The sequence below is a fragment of the Carettochelys insculpta genome, chromosome 22 (genome assembly GCF_033958435.1).
Source record: "Carettochelys insculpta isolate YL-2023 chromosome 22, ASM3395843v1, whole genome shotgun sequence".
Lineage (NCBI taxonomy): Eukaryota > Metazoa > Chordata > Testudines > Carettochelyidae > Carettochelys > Carettochelys insculpta.
The window spans coordinates 14,221,870-14,236,622 of record NC_134158.1 but is presented as its reverse complement, the minus strand read 5'-3'; the positions used below and the strand labels follow the sequence as shown (position 1 = coordinate 14,236,622).

The 14,753-nt window shown below is 66.6% G+C and overlaps 2 protein-coding genes across 3 annotated transcripts; both read left to right on the top strand.

The window, feature by feature from the left end:
- Window positions 1–151: 151 nt before the first annotated feature.
- On the top strand, window positions 152–10,719 carry SLC6A16 (solute carrier family 6 member 16). Of its 2 annotated transcripts, none has more exons than XM_075016399.1 (12): window positions 152–166; window positions 1,736–2,095; window positions 2,323–2,480; window positions 2,748–2,874; window positions 5,151–5,326; window positions 5,484–5,594; window positions 5,824–6,065; window positions 6,579–6,768; window positions 7,172–7,373; window positions 7,680–7,839; window positions 8,266–8,428; window positions 8,760–10,719. In XM_075016399.1, exons 2-12 carry the CDS (start codon window positions 1,906–1,908, stop codon window positions 9,054–9,056), a joined length of 2,016 nt encoding a protein of 671 aa, XP_074872500.1. In that variant the 5' UTR covers window positions 152–166; window positions 1,736–1,905; the 3' UTR covers window positions 9,057–10,719. The 2 variants fall into 2 exon arrangements, with proteins under 2 accessions (XP_074872500.1, XP_074872499.1); XM_075016398.1 differs by lacking the exon at window positions 152–166 and adding an exon at window positions 739–1,625.
- Window positions 10,720–11,355: 636 nt separating this feature from the next.
- On the top strand, window positions 11,356–13,686 carry BAX (BCL2 associated X, apoptosis regulator). Its single transcript, XM_075016400.1, has 6 exons — window positions 11,356–11,443; window positions 11,774–11,822; window positions 11,980–12,144; window positions 12,460–12,595; window positions 12,855–12,959; window positions 13,434–13,686. Exons 1-6 carry the CDS (start codon window positions 11,407–11,409, stop codon window positions 13,533–13,535), a joined length of 594 nt encoding a protein of 197 aa, XP_074872501.1. The 5' UTR covers window positions 11,356–11,406; the 3' UTR covers window positions 13,536–13,686.
- Window positions 13,687–14,753: the final 1,067 nt, after the last annotated feature.

Below are 14,753 nucleotides of genomic sequence, written 5' to 3'. Positions count from 1 at the left end.
TAGCTCAGGCTGGGCCCCCCCCCACTGGTACCAGTACAGCGGGCCTGGCTGCAGACTGGGCCGGGGGAGGCAGCGCCGGGGGCGGGGCCAGGCCGGGGGCGGATCCCGGGGGCGGGGCCCTACCCATCTGATGCAACCGAGGTTCCCTCCACGCTGGCGACCGCAGGTGAGAGCGGGGCCCCGCGGGCGGGGGGCGCCGCGGCAGGCGGGGATGGGGGTTCGGGCGCCCTACGACCAGTTGTTTGTCTCCCGCGTTTGGTGCCTGCCCCTTTCCCCGCTCCCCACGTGCACCTCTTGGCCGGGTCCTGCTCCGGGCCGGGTTGGCCCTGCTGACCGGGCTGGGGCGCCCGGACGCCTGGGTTCTCTTCCCAGCTCGGAGTGGGACGGGGACGGGGGCGGGGACAGGGCGCCCGGACGCCTGGGTTCTTTCCGCAACTGGCCAGGACAATACGGTCGCCGTCGCGCCCCCCCCCCCCCCCCCAGTAGTGCCCGTTTCGCCCTGGCGGTGCTGGCCAGGTGCCAGGACGCAGCTGCTTTGGGGTGCGGGGGCGGTCACAAGGGGGCCGGGGGCTGCGGGGACCCCCCCCTACTGGGCAATGGAATGCGGCTGCCCGGGGGGGGGGCGCAGGTTGGGTGAGGGGTGACTCACGTAGCCCCTGGCAGGGGATGGTGGGAGTGGGTGACATCTTGGGTGAAGGGGGTGGAGCTGGTCTGCAGGATTCCGGGATCCTGGGCCAGGGGCACTGCTGCGGGGAAGCTCACGGCACCGGGGGCTCCCGACCCCCTTCTCCCCCGTCCAGACCTAAAGCAATTAGTCTGCCTTGGCCTGGTGCCTGGCACATTTAGAACTTTCCTGCCTGAGGATTGTGGGGGTTGCTGTGCCAGTTAAGGGTTGCCCGCTGGGTCACCCCACACGCAGCCCAGTGCCCAGCCCGCTCCCCGGCCTCTGGAACTGAGGGGCCTTTGTGTGGGGCTGGGGTGTGGGAGCTGGTACTAGTTGGCTGTGCTTGACATGGCCCCATGCTGGGACTGGCAGTGCCCTCTGGGCAAGAGATGTGTCTGGCCCTGGTGCTCTGGCAGAGCCAGCCCTGAGAGGTCCTCTCTGTTAAACTTGGGCTGGGGGGGCAGCCCCCAGGGGCTCCCCTCACCTGGTAGGTGCCATTGGGACCATATACCCAGCCACTGCGCTCCACCCCAGAGGGGCTGCATTCTCCTGCCCCAGGCTCCCTGGCCTGGCTGTGCGCTGAATAGAGACAGGCACCCACCCTCCTTCTAAGCATTCCCCATTCTGAGCCGTGGGGAAAACAGCCCAGGACCTGGCACGGGAGGTTCAAGATGTGCTGGCCCTGGGGTGGTCCAGCTATCTCCAGCCCCTGGGCTTCCCCCATGGGGCTGCTCCCCACAAAGGGCGAGTCGATCCAGCTTTGTGGACTATCACAAGCTCAGTGGTCTCACTGTGTCAATGCCCACCCCATGGCCAGGCCTGATGCCCCCCTGCACCAGCTGGGAAGAGTCTGTGACTTCGCTCCCAGTGCTGTCACCCAGGGATATTGGCACGTGCTGCCGGATCCAGGCGCCTGGCTCTCTGAGCTCCTGGTCCTGTTGGCCTCAAGGAGGCACCTGAGGTGAGGGGTCCCCGTTTGCCCCACCCCAAGGGGCCTCCAGTGCAAAGAGCTGGGGGGTGGGATGGGCGCTTCCATCTGTCCTGCTGAGTCTGTTTGCTTTTCTCTTGCAGGTTTCAGGGGGCTTGTGGGGTGGGGGGAGTGAGTGCCTGTGTGCAGTGGGGCAGAACGCAGATGTGACCAAGCGTGCGAGCGAGTGGTCAGCGGCGGGCCGTTCCCCTGGCAGTGTGCACGCTTGTCTCTGTGTGCGCTCCCGAAAGCGTGGCCCCAGCCTCCTCCCGCCATGGAGAAGGTAGATCCAGAGCTGGAGGGGGCGAGTGCTGGGGAGCTCAGCTTGGGGGGGCTGCCTGAGGAGCCGCCCGCCCGCCCCGCCTGGAGCAGCAAGGCCGAGTACATCCTGGCACAGGTTGGCTTCTCCGTGGGACTGGGGAACATCTGGCGCTTCCCATACCTCTGCCACCAGAATGGGGGAGGTGAGCAGGGCCAGGGGCTCTAGGGGATGGCTGGGGGAAGGGGGTTGGGGCTGGGGTGGAGGAAGACTTTGGTGGGGGTTGGGGCTGGGAGGGGGCTCTGCCGGATGGTTGTGGGGCTGGGAGATGTGCAGGGAGTTGGACTGTAGGGGATGAGTGGGGGCGGGGGGGGCTCTATCCCTTTGGGCAGCTCCAACCCTGTAACAGTCTTTATCACCTCCTGCCTCCAGGAGCCTTCCTCCTCCTCTACTTCCTGCTGCTGCTGGTGATGGGCATCCCACTGTTCTTCCTGGAGCTGGCGGCCGGGCAGAGCGTGCGCCAGGGCAGCATTGGGGTCTGGCAGCACCTCAGCCCTCGCCTGGTTGGCATCGGCTTCGCCAGCTGTGTGGTGAGCGGGTGGGGGCACTGCTGCAGGAAGCTCGCAGCAGTAGTGGGAGAACTTACGCCGCTTTGTCATTCCCGTTCACCCAGCCCTGCCCCACCCCAGGGGGTCTGTCCTGGTGCTGGGCAGAGCGCCCCATCTCTGCCCTCCTCCCCCCTTTGGGGCCCTGAGCCCCTCCTGGGCCCTGCCCCAGCCAGGCGGGGGGCAGTCCACAAGGCCCAGCCAGGTGGGTGGTCCCAGGGCCCAGCCACACTCACCCCTGTTTCCACCCAGGTCTGTGGATTTGTTTCTCTCTATTACAATGTGATCATCGCCTGGAGCCTCTTCTACCTGGGTAACTCCTTCCGCTCCGTGCTGCCCTGGGCCAGCTGCCCCCTGGGCCCCAACCACAGCCTGCCAGGTAGGTGCTGGGCGGGCCCCTGCCGGGCTCCTGGGGACGCTGCCCTGTGTGCTTCCTGTCCCATCCCCTGGCCCCGCGTTGGTCCGGCCACAGATGGATGCATGGGGGGAACTGCCCCCGTCTGATTTTGCTGGGGCTGGCAGGGGCAGGGTGTAATATGGGAGGCTTCTCCTGGAACAGCTGAGAAGGGAAAGTGCTTAAATCAGGGCTCCTGACAGCCCCAGCCTTGGGGTCCCCCACTCTAAGTCACCAAACCCACCACACACAGCATGTCTGGCACTGCACTGGCCGGCAGGAATTCACCTGAGCAATTCCCTCCGACCCTCTAGCTGCCCCTGCACACCGCCAGGAGTTGATGAAAACCAGTTGCTCCAAATCCGCATGGGTTCTCCCTGCCCCAAAGGCCCAGCCCCAGGTCTATGCACAGAGCTCGGATCCACGCACACACTGGGCTGGCCCTTTAGAATCCAGAAATGATTAATGAAAGGAAAAGAGTTGGATGAGAGTGAAATCGTTAAAGCCATCGAATGACCTGGCCCAGCCTGTCCCAAATTTATCTGTCCTCGGAGCCCTTTTAAACATGGCAGAATTTTGTGGAACCGGTCACAAGTCTTGTCTATGGAGCTAAAAAATAGATCACAAACAAGTAAGGATAATAAGAGAGAAATGCGAGAGGAGGTCATGAAGGCCAGAATGAGTTTAATGACACGTATTTAAAACCAAAAGTCACATTTCTCGTGGATGGAAATAAAGCTCAAAGCTGACCCTGCCTTGTTATATTGGCCGTTTTCAATGCAGAGTGTTGTTTTTTCCTTGGCCGATTCTTTTTCTATTTGGTTTACTGCCGGCAAGTTGGATCTGCACGGTGGGTGCAGCGTTCGGTCGAGTTCTGTGTTTCATTTTTGCTGCCGTGTCAGTCGTGAGCCCAGTTTTGCCCCGGTGCGTGCTGGCGAAGGGGACAACTGATGAATTGCACGTCTTGGTAAAACTGGATGTTCTCGCCATAAGCTGCCCCCAACGAGCCACGTTCCCTGAGAACGAGTCCTGCTGTTGGCAGCGTATAGATTAGCTCGCGTCTCTGACTGACCGAGCGCGTGGCGCTGGGTGGTGACGTCGCCGGCCTTGCGCAAGGGATGCTTAGCGGGGCGAACACATAGGAAAATGGATTTTAATAGAATCAGTAAATGCATCAATATTAATTTTTTAAACCAGCAAATGTTGCTGGCATGGAAGTTTGTGGCCAAACGCTTTATTCCCTTCGGGGGACCCCGGTGTTCCTGGAACACCTTGTGGGGAACATTGATGTTCACCCCTCCGCAGGGCGTGGGGCCGGCTGCCGCGGAGGGGCCGGTGCTGCTGCCAGAGGCTCCGAGCTCCTCGGTTTGGCTGGGTCGTGAGCCGCCTGGCGCCGGTCGGAGCAGAGCTGGAGTGAGGGCGAGGGAGGAGCCGCCGGGCCCCTTCGGGCCCTTGCCCGGGTGGGGGGATTCCATCGTCTTCCCTGAGGGGGAGCCTGGCCCAGGGCCAGCCCTGGGCACGTCCCCCTTCTGCCCTCGGCCGGTGCCGGCCTCTCCGCTGGGGCCTGGCCCCGGCCAAACGCGGCAGCTGGGGCTTGGAATCCAGCCCCTTGTCACAGCTCCTATTACGATCTCCCACGAACTAAAGGGTCAAGTAGCCGCCCAGATTCAGGACTCCCAACTCCACGCGTAAATCTGGCACACGTGTGAGCAGCACAAGGAGATTCACTGGCCCTGCCCCGGCGCACGCCATGGTGCGCACCTACGATTATGTTCATCTTAAAATCCAACAGTGTCACATGGGGCAGGGGCCTTGCCGAGGTCTGGCCTGTCTCAGGGCAGGGGGACTGACCCAGACTGACCTGGCTGGGGAAGGGGGCGGTGCCTGGCCTGACCCAGCTGTGGGGAGTTGCAGGGGACCCAGCCCAGTCTGACCCAGCCTGGGGGGCAGTGCCTGGTCTGACCCAGTGGGGTGTGGGAGGGGGGCATGGCTTAGTGACCCAGCTGGGGGGGGCGTGGCCCAGTCTGACCCAGCCAGGGGAGGGGCACAGGGGGGTGGTGCTTGGTTCTGACCTGGTGGGGGGGCGTGGCCCGGTCTGACCCAGGTGGGGGGGTATGGGGGGTGTGTGGCTCGGTGACCTTGTCCGAGGGGGGGCGTGGCTCGGTGACCCAGCCGGGGGGAGCATGGGGGGGCGTGGCTTGGTGACCTGTCCGAGGGGGGGTGGTGCTTGGTTCTAACCCAGCTGTGCTGTGTGTTGGTAGAACCCGAGTGCACCCAGAGCTCCCCAACCACCTACTTCTGGTACCGGCGGGCGCTGGAGGTGAGCGTCTCCATCGGGGACAGCGGGGGCCTGAACCCAGTGCTGGTCGCCTGCCTGCTGGTTGCGTGGGCCCTGGTCTGTGGCGCTCTCATCCGCGGCATCAAATCTTCTGGCAAGGTGAGACGACCCCCCCGCCAGGCCCCCCGCTTCCCTCCTGACCCACTGCCGCCCCCATCTGTAGGGGGCGCCAGGGAGGGGGTCACAGCCCCCGGGGTGAGGGGCCATTGGGACACAGGGCGAGAGCCCCCGTCACTGTCCGTCCCCCCCCCCCCAGGTGCTGTATTTCAGTTCCCTCTTCCCCTACGTGGTGCTGCTCTGCTTCCTGGTGCGGGGGCTGCTGCTGGACGGGGCGGCCGAGGGCATCCGCATCATGTTCACCCCCAAGGTGAGAGCCCCCCTGCTGGCCCCCCATGGGACAGTCAGCCCTGCCCTCCCTCCCCTGTCCTCCCATGGGACACCTGGCCCTGCGCTGCCTGGATGTGGGACTCCCTCCTCCTCCTCCTCCTCCTCCTCCCCTGCCCCCAGGGCGCCCTTGCCTGGAATTCTCTCCCCTGCACCCACCCCCCCCATAGCCCTGGAGTCCCCAGCCGCAGCTGACCCCTGCCCATCCGCAGCTGGAGATCTGGGGTGACGTGCAGGTCTGGCGCCAGGCGGCCACCCAGGTGTTCTTCGCGCTGGGCCTGGGCTTCGGCAGCGTCATCGCCTACTCCAGCTACAACCAGCAGCGCAACGACTGCCACGGCGACGCCCTGCTCGTGGCTGGGCTCAACTTCCTCACCTCGCTGCTGGCCACGCTGGTCGTCTTTGCCGTGCTGGGCTTCCGGGCCACCGTCCTCACCAGGGCCTGCGTGGCAGGGTGAGCTGCCGCCTGAGCCCCCCCCGGTCCCCCCCCCGCCAGCCCACCCCCTTGGCCATACCCCAGCCGACATGGCCTACCCCACAACCTCGCTGCCAGCCACGCTGGTCGTCTTCCTTGAGCTGGGCTACCAGGGCCTGCGTGGCAGGGGGAGCTGCTCCTCCTCAGCCCCTCCATCTGCCCCCTCCCGCCTTGGCTGCGCCCCACGCCGGCACAGCGTCTGCTGCTGCTGGCCACGCTGGTTGTCTTCGCCGTGGGCCACCACCCTAGATGGGGTCTGAGTGGTGGGTGAGCCGCTGCCCAAGGTCCACCCTGCCCCCTTGATCCTCCCAGCTGGTGCCCTTCCCCCTGCAGCCTGCCCCATGCTGACACAGCCTCCCTGCCTCTCCCCTCCTCTCCCAGCCTGCCCCAGGCTTGGCCACATGCTCTCTGTCCCCACCCGGCCTCGCCTCCCCCACACTGATGCGACTCGCTCTGCCCCACGCCGGGCACTCACTCATCTCCCGTCCCCAGGAATGCAGAGATGCTGGCCCGGCTGCAGGAGGCTGGGGCCCTGCCCCACCTGCTGCTGCCCCCCGGGGGCCTGGGTGCGCTCCCTCCACCGCAGTACAGTGCCTGGTACCAGGGGCTGCCAGCCGAGCTTGGCTCTGCGCTGCAGCGACATGGCGTCACCGACTGCCAGCTGGAGGACGAGATGAACAAGGTGCCTGGAGACAGGAGGAGGGGCCCTGTGTACCCCGTCCCACAGGCATCTGGGGGTGGCTCCCCTGAGCCTCTGGGCCCTGAGCCCCAGCGCCTTGTGCCCCCCTTGGGGGGGTTCCCCCAAGTCCCCAGCCTGCCACCTGTTACCCCAGGGAGGCCCCCCATTTTCCAGCTGCACCCCAAGGGGTCCCTGAGCCCCCCCGTGCCCTGCCCTAGGGCCCCCTGAGTCCCAGGGCCCCTCACATCCCACCCCGTGGGGGCTTTCAAGTTCTCCGCTCCCCCTTCCCCGTCCTGGGGAGCACCCCAAGTCCCTGGCTCCCCGCGCCCCACCACAGCACGAGCAGGCGGCAGCGCCGGGCGGGCGAGGGGTCCCTGGGCTGCACGACCGTCTCTCTCCCCTGCAGGGCGTGGAGGGCACCGGCCTGGCCTTCATCGCCTTCACCGAGGCCATGACCCTCTTCCCGGCCTCGCCCTTCTGGTCCGTCCTCTTCTTCCTCATGCTGCTCAACCTGGGGCTCAGCACCATGCTGGGCAACATGCAGGGCATCCTGACCCCGCTGCTGGACCGCTACACCCCCCTGCGCCGCCGTGCCACCCTCTTCACCGGTACCCACAGGAAGCCAGGCGCTCTCTGTCCCCCGGGGCTGGGGGGGGGAGGGGGGGCCCAGGCGCTCTCTGTCCCCCGGGGCTGGGGGGGGGAGGGGGGGCCCAGGCGCTCTCTGTCCCCCGGGGCTGGGGGGGGGAGGGGGGGCCCAGGCGCTCTCTGTCCCCCGGGGCTGGGGGCGGGAGGGGGTGCCAGGCTCTCTCTGCCCCCTGGGGCTGGGGGGGGAGGGGGGGCCCAGGCGCTCTCTGTCCCCGGGGCTGGGCTTTGGGGGATGTGGGGGTCAGGCTGTGTCTGTCTCTCCCCCCCAGTGCTGTGCTGTGCCCTGGGGTTCGTGCTGGGGCTGATGTTCGTGCAGCGCTCAGGCAGCTACTTCGTCTCCATGTTCGACGACTACTCAGCCACCCTGCCCCTGGTCGCTGTGGTGGCCTGTGAGGCCGTGGCCGTGGCCTGGGTCTACGGCGCTGACAGGTACCCAGCCGGCCCCCGAGCTCCCTTTCTTCCCCATGTGCTCCCCCTCAAGCTGCTACCCCCCACACACTTTCCCTGAGCCCCCTCCCCAGCGCTGCCCCTGTGGCCTGCGAGGCCGTGGCCGTGACCTGGGCCTACGGGGTTGACGGGTACCTGCTCCTCCTCTCCGTGGGGGTTTTGCACCCCACCCACAAACCCCCTCCACCCTGCCTGCAAGCCTCCCCCTGAGCCCCTCTGGCCCCTCCCAGACTCTTCCCTATGGGGTGCACAGATACTGGCCTTTGCCCTGGGGGGGTCCCTTCCTGCCCTCCTATGACCCAGCTCTATGGGACAGACATGTACCCGCCCCAGGGCCGGGCAGACAGGTACTGGAGGACCCTGGGTGACCCCCCCCCCCCCCCGCCCACCCTCCCGCCTTTTCCCCAGGTTCCTGGCGGACGTGGAGGCCATGCTGGGCTGGCGGCCCTGGCGGCTCTACAGCTACATGTGGCGGTACGGCAGCCTGCTGGCCATGCTGGGGCTGCTGCTGGCCAGCCTGGGCCAGATCTGCCGCAGCACCCCCACCTACCAGGCCTGGGACCAGGCCAAGGTGAGAGTGGGTGGAGGGGTCCCTGGGCTGCCAGGGGCTGGGGCCTGTGGACAGGGGAAGCCAGGCTGCTTGGGGGTGGGTCTGGGGCAGGGGGCTGCCAGGCTGCAGGGCCCATGATGGGGCTGTGCCAGGCTGCTAGGGGGTGGGTCTTGTGAGGGATGGAGCTAGGCTGCTGGGGGTTGGGTGCCAGGCTGGGGGTGGGGGAGGCGGGGCCCTGGGGGTGGGGAGCTGGGGGCAGGGCACTGGGCGTCGGGTGCCGGGGCGGGAGAGCCGGAGGGCGGGGGCAGGGAGCCCGGCTCTCCGCGCCCCCCTGAGCCCGGCTCTCCGGCAGGTGGAGGAGACGCGGGTGCCCTACCCGCCCTGGGCACTGGCCATGCTGATCTCGCTCATCGTGGTGGCGGTGCTGCCCATCCCCCTGCTCTACCTGTGGCAGCTGGTGCGGGAGCAGCGGGGGCGGAGCCGCCAGCAGGGGGCGCCCCCGGGGGCGGAGCCAGAGGAGCTGGAGGGGGAGGCGGAGAGCCCGGCCGACCCCGAGTGCCCGGCCCATGGGTACCTGCCTGTCTGCACGGAGGAGCCCCCCGAGGGGCGCGAAGGGGCCAGCGCCCCCCTGTGTGGGGAGCGGGACTAAGGGGGGGGGCGTCTGGTGTGGAGGGCGAAGGTCAGAGGTCATCAGAGGGGCGCACTGACCCCTCCCCATCATGCTGTGCTGTGGGCTGGCTCCACAGGCAGAGTGCTCCTGCGTGACACCTGATTGGTGGAGCTGGGAGACAGGGAAGGACTCCCATTGGTGGGTCAAAAGAAGACCTCTTCCCTGATTGGTGGAGAGGGAAGCAGCGCTGGCTTGGCAGCAGGAGCCAATGGGCCACTAAGACAAAGGAAGGTCCAAGCAGCCACCGATTGGTGGACCCGTGTGGTTCCGTGCCTTTTGACTGGAGCAGCAAAAGACGATGGGATCTGATTGGTGGACTGAGGATTTCTCCCCACTCCTCCCAGTCCCACCTGCCCCACTGAGCCTGTGTACCTACCTCTGCCCACAGCAGTGGGACCCTCTCAGAACCATGGTGCTACCGCGTTTCTGTCTTGGCCAGGCCCCAGCCCCACTGGGGTACCTGCCTCTAAGATCCGGCTCCAGCGTTTAGTGTTAGGGGTCTGAGCCCTGAGAGACAAGCTGCCCTCCCCTCTACCTTAGGGGCTAGGCCCAATGATGTGGGGGCCCCCAGTGTAGGAGAGGGTCAGGCCTAAGGGGTCAGGCACTAACTGAAGCCCCCCACCCAGTTGCCTTGGGAGCAGCCCTGGCCATTGTTATGCTGCCCTCTGCCCCAGCAGCCCCCCTCCCTCAGCTCCAGCCTGGACCCCTAGGTCTTTGCCAGCTCAGGTTCGAGTCCCGCTGTGGCACGTCCCTTAGCAAAGGGTGCCTGCCCCAGGGCCTGGGGGCAGAAATTGTCCCCGGGGGTTCCCAGGGCTGGGCATAAGTGCAGGCTTGTGGCACCCAGCTGCCCTCTGTGCCTGTCATGTCAAGGCTGCGCTGGACGAAGCCTGGTGGGGATCCAGCTGCTGTTAGCTGAGGCACCTGATCTCTGCACTGAGAAGAGCCACAGTGGCGGGGAGCAGTTGGGCCGGCCCTGCCCACTGTGTCTCCTGCCGTACGCAGGGCTGAGCCGGTGCCTGTCCCTTGCACAGGGGGGCAGGGCTCTTTTTAAAGGGAAAGTTGTCGTGATGACGCTGGTGTCCGTGAGCCGGGGGACAGGTCCCATTTCCCCTCCAGCTCGTGGGGGCTCTGAACAGGGAAGGGTAGAGACTTCCCCCACCCCTCTGCTCAACCTTCACCAGCTGTCCCTCCCCCTCCCACAAATCCATTCCCCTTCTCCTCTTCCCCAACCTGTCTCCTGAGCCAAGTGAGATTTTGTGCCAGATCTCCCTAAAAGACCCACAGGAACATGGATGGAGGGGGCTGGGCTGGGCCCCTGGATTCCTGGGTTCAGTTCTTGGCCTGGCCAGCCAGCTCCCCTGCCTGCTTGGACCTCAGTTTCCCCTGTGTGTGTTGGAGGGTGGGGTCACGCTTCCTTGGTCTGTTCAGATGTAAATATCTCAGAGCAGCGTGAGCTCACAGGCTGGGGGGATCTGGCCACCTCTGTCCATTTGTTGTGAGCCAGGGAGGGGTTGGGGTTCCCCAGGGGGATCACAGCCCCTCCGGCAGGTGGGCAGGGGCTGTACTGATAGGTCATGTTTTTGTACGGCTGCTCACCTGAATAAAGGTACTTTATTTACACTGAGTGGGGTGGTGGTTGTGTGCCCTTGGGAGCCGGTGGCACACAGGCACTGGCCTGGGAGAATGGCAGGGGCTGTGGGGGCAGGGCCTGGCTAGGCCATGGGGGAGCTGTGGCTGCTCCCCAGCAGAGCCCTGGGGCACGTGGGTGGCACCAGTCTGGGGCTCCCAGCGGTGCCTTTGCTGCAGGTGGCCTCTGTGCAGGGGCAGCAGCTGAGCCCTGGCGCGGGGCTGGCGCTGGCCTCGGGCAGTGCACAGCAGGTGACTGTGGCGCCCACCCCAGCCTGGCAGAGCGGCCCTGAAACGGGCGGCTCTCGTCCCCGGAACCTGTGGCCAAAGCTGGGGGTGGGCGGCTCTCTGTGGTCGGGGGGTCGCTGGGCTGGACCTTGCTGGGGGGTTTCATGTGTGGCAGGCCGGGTGGGGAGCTCACAGAGGTCAGGGCTGGGTCAGAGGTCACAGGGCCAGGAGGGTCTCAGCAGTGCGGACAGGCACTGGGGTCACGGAGGGGTCAAAGGTGACGGGAGAGCAGCTCCGGTCACGTCCCTGGAAGCCCCTCTTTATGACGTCACTTCCGGATTCCCCCCTCTTGCTCCACCGGTTCCCTTCCGCCTGTCTCTTCCCCCCGCGTGGCGCAGCGCTTACGTCACCGCCCGCCCCCTCCCGTCGCCTCACGTGAGCCCCTCCCCGCCCGCGCGGTCACGTGGGGGCGACGATGGCGGCGGCCGCGGAGAGCGGCCAGGGGGGTGGTGGTGAGTGGGGGGCCGGGCGGGGCTCGGACGCCTGGGTTCTTCTCCCGGGGGGTCTCGGACGCCTGGGTTCTCTCGGGGGAGGCGAGGAGTTCGGACGCCTGGGTTCTCTCGGGGTGGGGCGGGGCTCGGACGCCTGGGTTCTCTCGGGGGGGTGGGGTACTCGGACGCCTGGGTTCTCCCCCCGGTGGGGGAGCTCGGGGCTCGGACGCCTGGGTTCTCCCTGGGGCGGCGCTCGAACACCTGGGTTCTCCCCGGTGTAGGGTGGTGAGAGCCCAGGTGGCGCTGGGAGCCTCATGGGCGGGTCTGATTCTGGGTCTCTCCCACCGGTAGGGGCCACGTCGGACCAAATCCTGCAGACGGGAGCGATTCTGCTGCAGGGGTGAGTTGAGAGGGGCGCAGGGCTCGAGGCATGGGGGATGTGGGGGGCTCAGGACGCAGGGGATGTTATGGGGGGGACATGGGGCACAGGGGATCACCCGTGGGGAGCGGACTGTGTCTCAGCACTAGCCCCCCACTGACCCCTTCCCACATGGCAGGTTCATCCGGGACCGGGTCCAGCGCTGTGGGGACTCGCAGGCTGCGGAGCTGGGCCGGGCGGCGCTGGCGGGGCCGGAGCCCCCCAGTGACGAGAACACCAAGAGGCTCAGCGAGTGCTTGCGGCGCATTGGGGACGAGCTGGACAAGAATGTGGAGCTGCAGAGGTGAGCCCCCTCCCCCATGTCTCATTCTCACCCCGGGGGGCTCCATCCGCTTCCCTCTAGGCCCTGCAGAGCCCCCACCAGGTCTCCTCTGGGTCCATCTCTCTGACCTCACCCATCTGCCGCCTTTGCATCCCTGTCTCTCCCCACAGACAAGTCTGGACCCTGCTGCAGGCACCGTCCCCCTTCCTCACAGGGGGAAACCAAGGCAGATAGTCTGCCCTTGTCCTCTCGGCTGGCCCCTCTCCCCCTTCTCTGGGCCCCAGGCCTGTCTCTCCCCCCACTGGCTCGCATGGTTCTGACCCTCCTCTCCCGCAGCATGATCGACCGGGTGGGGACACACGCCCCCAAAGAAGTCTTCTTCCGGGTGGCGGCTGAGATGTTCTCCGACGGGACCTTCAACTGGGGCCGGGTGGTCGCCCTCTTCTACTTCGCCTGCAAGCTGGTGCTTAAGGTGGGGCAGCCAGGAGAGCTCCTCCCTTCACCCCCCAGATGTGAAGTACCTGCTCCCCCTTACTGCCCTTCCATCCCTCCTTCACCTCCCCCAGCGGTGAGATCCCTGCCTCGCCCTGCTGCTTCCCCTCTCCTGCCCCACAGCGGGGATACTCCCTCCCCTCCCCCACTAACCTTTGCCCAGCCCCTCAGCTACCCTTCCCCAGCTGAGACTCTCTCCCCACGCTGCCCCTCCCTGACCCCCATCCCCTCTCCCCCAGGCTCTGTGCACCAAGGTCCCGGAGCTGGTGCGGACCATTGTGGGCTGGACCCTGGAGTACCTGCGGGACCATGTGCTGGCCTGGATCCAGGCGCAGGGTGGATGGGTGAGTGTGTCGTGATTTACATAGCCAGCCCCAGGCCTGCGGGGGGTGGGGTTCAGGGAGGTTCTCTGGCCCCAGCCATGCAGGGCGGAAGGCAGTGGCAGGGTTGGAGAGCCAAGCTCCAGAGCCAGGAACAGAAGGGAGCAGGAACACCCCCCCGACCAGGGCCCTGGAGACAACCGCCGGGCCTGGACTTCCCCAGGCTGAGCGGCCCCCACACGCCGGGTCTGGGGCAGTTTTAGGAGAGTGGTAACATGGGGAAAAATGGTCATTTTCAGTCAGCCAGCCACACAGTTCACATAACCCTCTGCCCAACCAGCTTCTGCTCCTCCCCTACACCTAGGAACAGAACCCAGGAGTCCTGGCTCCCAACCCCTGACATCCCCGAGCCCTGCTCCCCTGCCCCCCAGCACTCCCCAGAGCAGCCTCTCCCCGGCCTCCTGGCCGTGAGGGCTCAGCGATACCTTTGCTCCCCAGGACGGCCTGCTCTCCTACTTTGGCACGCCCACCTGGCAGACCATCACCATCTTCGCCGCCGGCGTGCTCACCGCCTCGCTCACCATCTGGAAGATGTCATAGTGGGGGCTGGGGTGCACTCTGCGGCACCCCACGTCCGGCCGGACTGCGCTGGGCTCCTGGGGCCGGCTCCCCTGGGCCAGCCTCACTTGTGCCGCCTCGTGCCTTGTGCTCAGCTCGGAGCAGCCCGCGGGGGCCCGCAGCACCACGCCTGGGACAGCCGGACGCATCAGCGGGGGGGCAGGGCATCCCCCTGCCTCTGGGCCAGGGACTTGAGGCCTTGATTCCCACCCTGGCAGTGGTGTCTGGCTCCTGCGCTGAGTGCCCTGGGGCCAAGAGCTCGGGCCGGTTCCCAGAGCTGGGGCCAGTTGCACCTGGCAGGCCAGGGCAGGGCAGGGCAGGCTCAGGCCTTGCCTGGCAGACTCTCCCTCTGGCACCAAACTGCCCCCACTGCCACTGCCAGGCCCCAGATGGGTGGGGCACAGCCCCTGCCCATTCCATCTGCGAGCTCCCAGCCTGGCTGCCTCCCCCGCCCCGGCCTGGTAGGACCCCTCCAGGAGGGAAGTGCTGTCCCTCGGCGCTGACGAGCCCCTCCTCCAGCCCTAGCGCCCTCTGAAGTCCTGCTGGGTTTGGGGGTGCCCCATGGCAGGGGAATCCTTGTGTAGTGCACTGAGCAGTACTGTAAGGGGAGAAGGGACGGGCCCCTCTACTATACTGGGGGGCTGCCAAGCTCCCCCTCCCCTGGCTTCCCCTGACTCCCTGCATCTCCCTCCTGACTCAACACTGATTTGCATTCTCAGGTATTGCAGGGGGCCTGGGGCAGTGAATGGCTCGCTAATTGCTCCGGGGGGGTGAGCAGGAGCTTTGGGGGGAGCTGCTGCTCCCAGCTGGGGGGCAGAGCCCTGGTTCCCCAGAAAGGCTGTTGTGGGGTGAGGGGGAGCAGCTGCATGCCCCCCCCACCAGCCGCATGGACCTGGCTGGGGTCTGTTAGCTGCACCTGGCCCTCCTGGTCAGGGGAGGGGTTCCAGGCTGCAGACCCCCCGAGCCCGGAGTGGGGCTCCCTCTGGTGGGGGGCTGGGAGCAGCTCAGGCTTGAACTGCGAAGCAGGGAAGGAGCCGTACTTGAAATAAGTGTGGGGTGGGGGCAGAAGGCGGGTGAGGTCCTGGGTGGGGCAGGGCTGACAGGGCAGGGTGGCTGAGGTCCTGATGGGGGGGGGGTTGGGTGATGTCATGGGGGGGGGCTAAAGGGAGGGTGATGTCATGAGTTGGCAGATGATGTCAT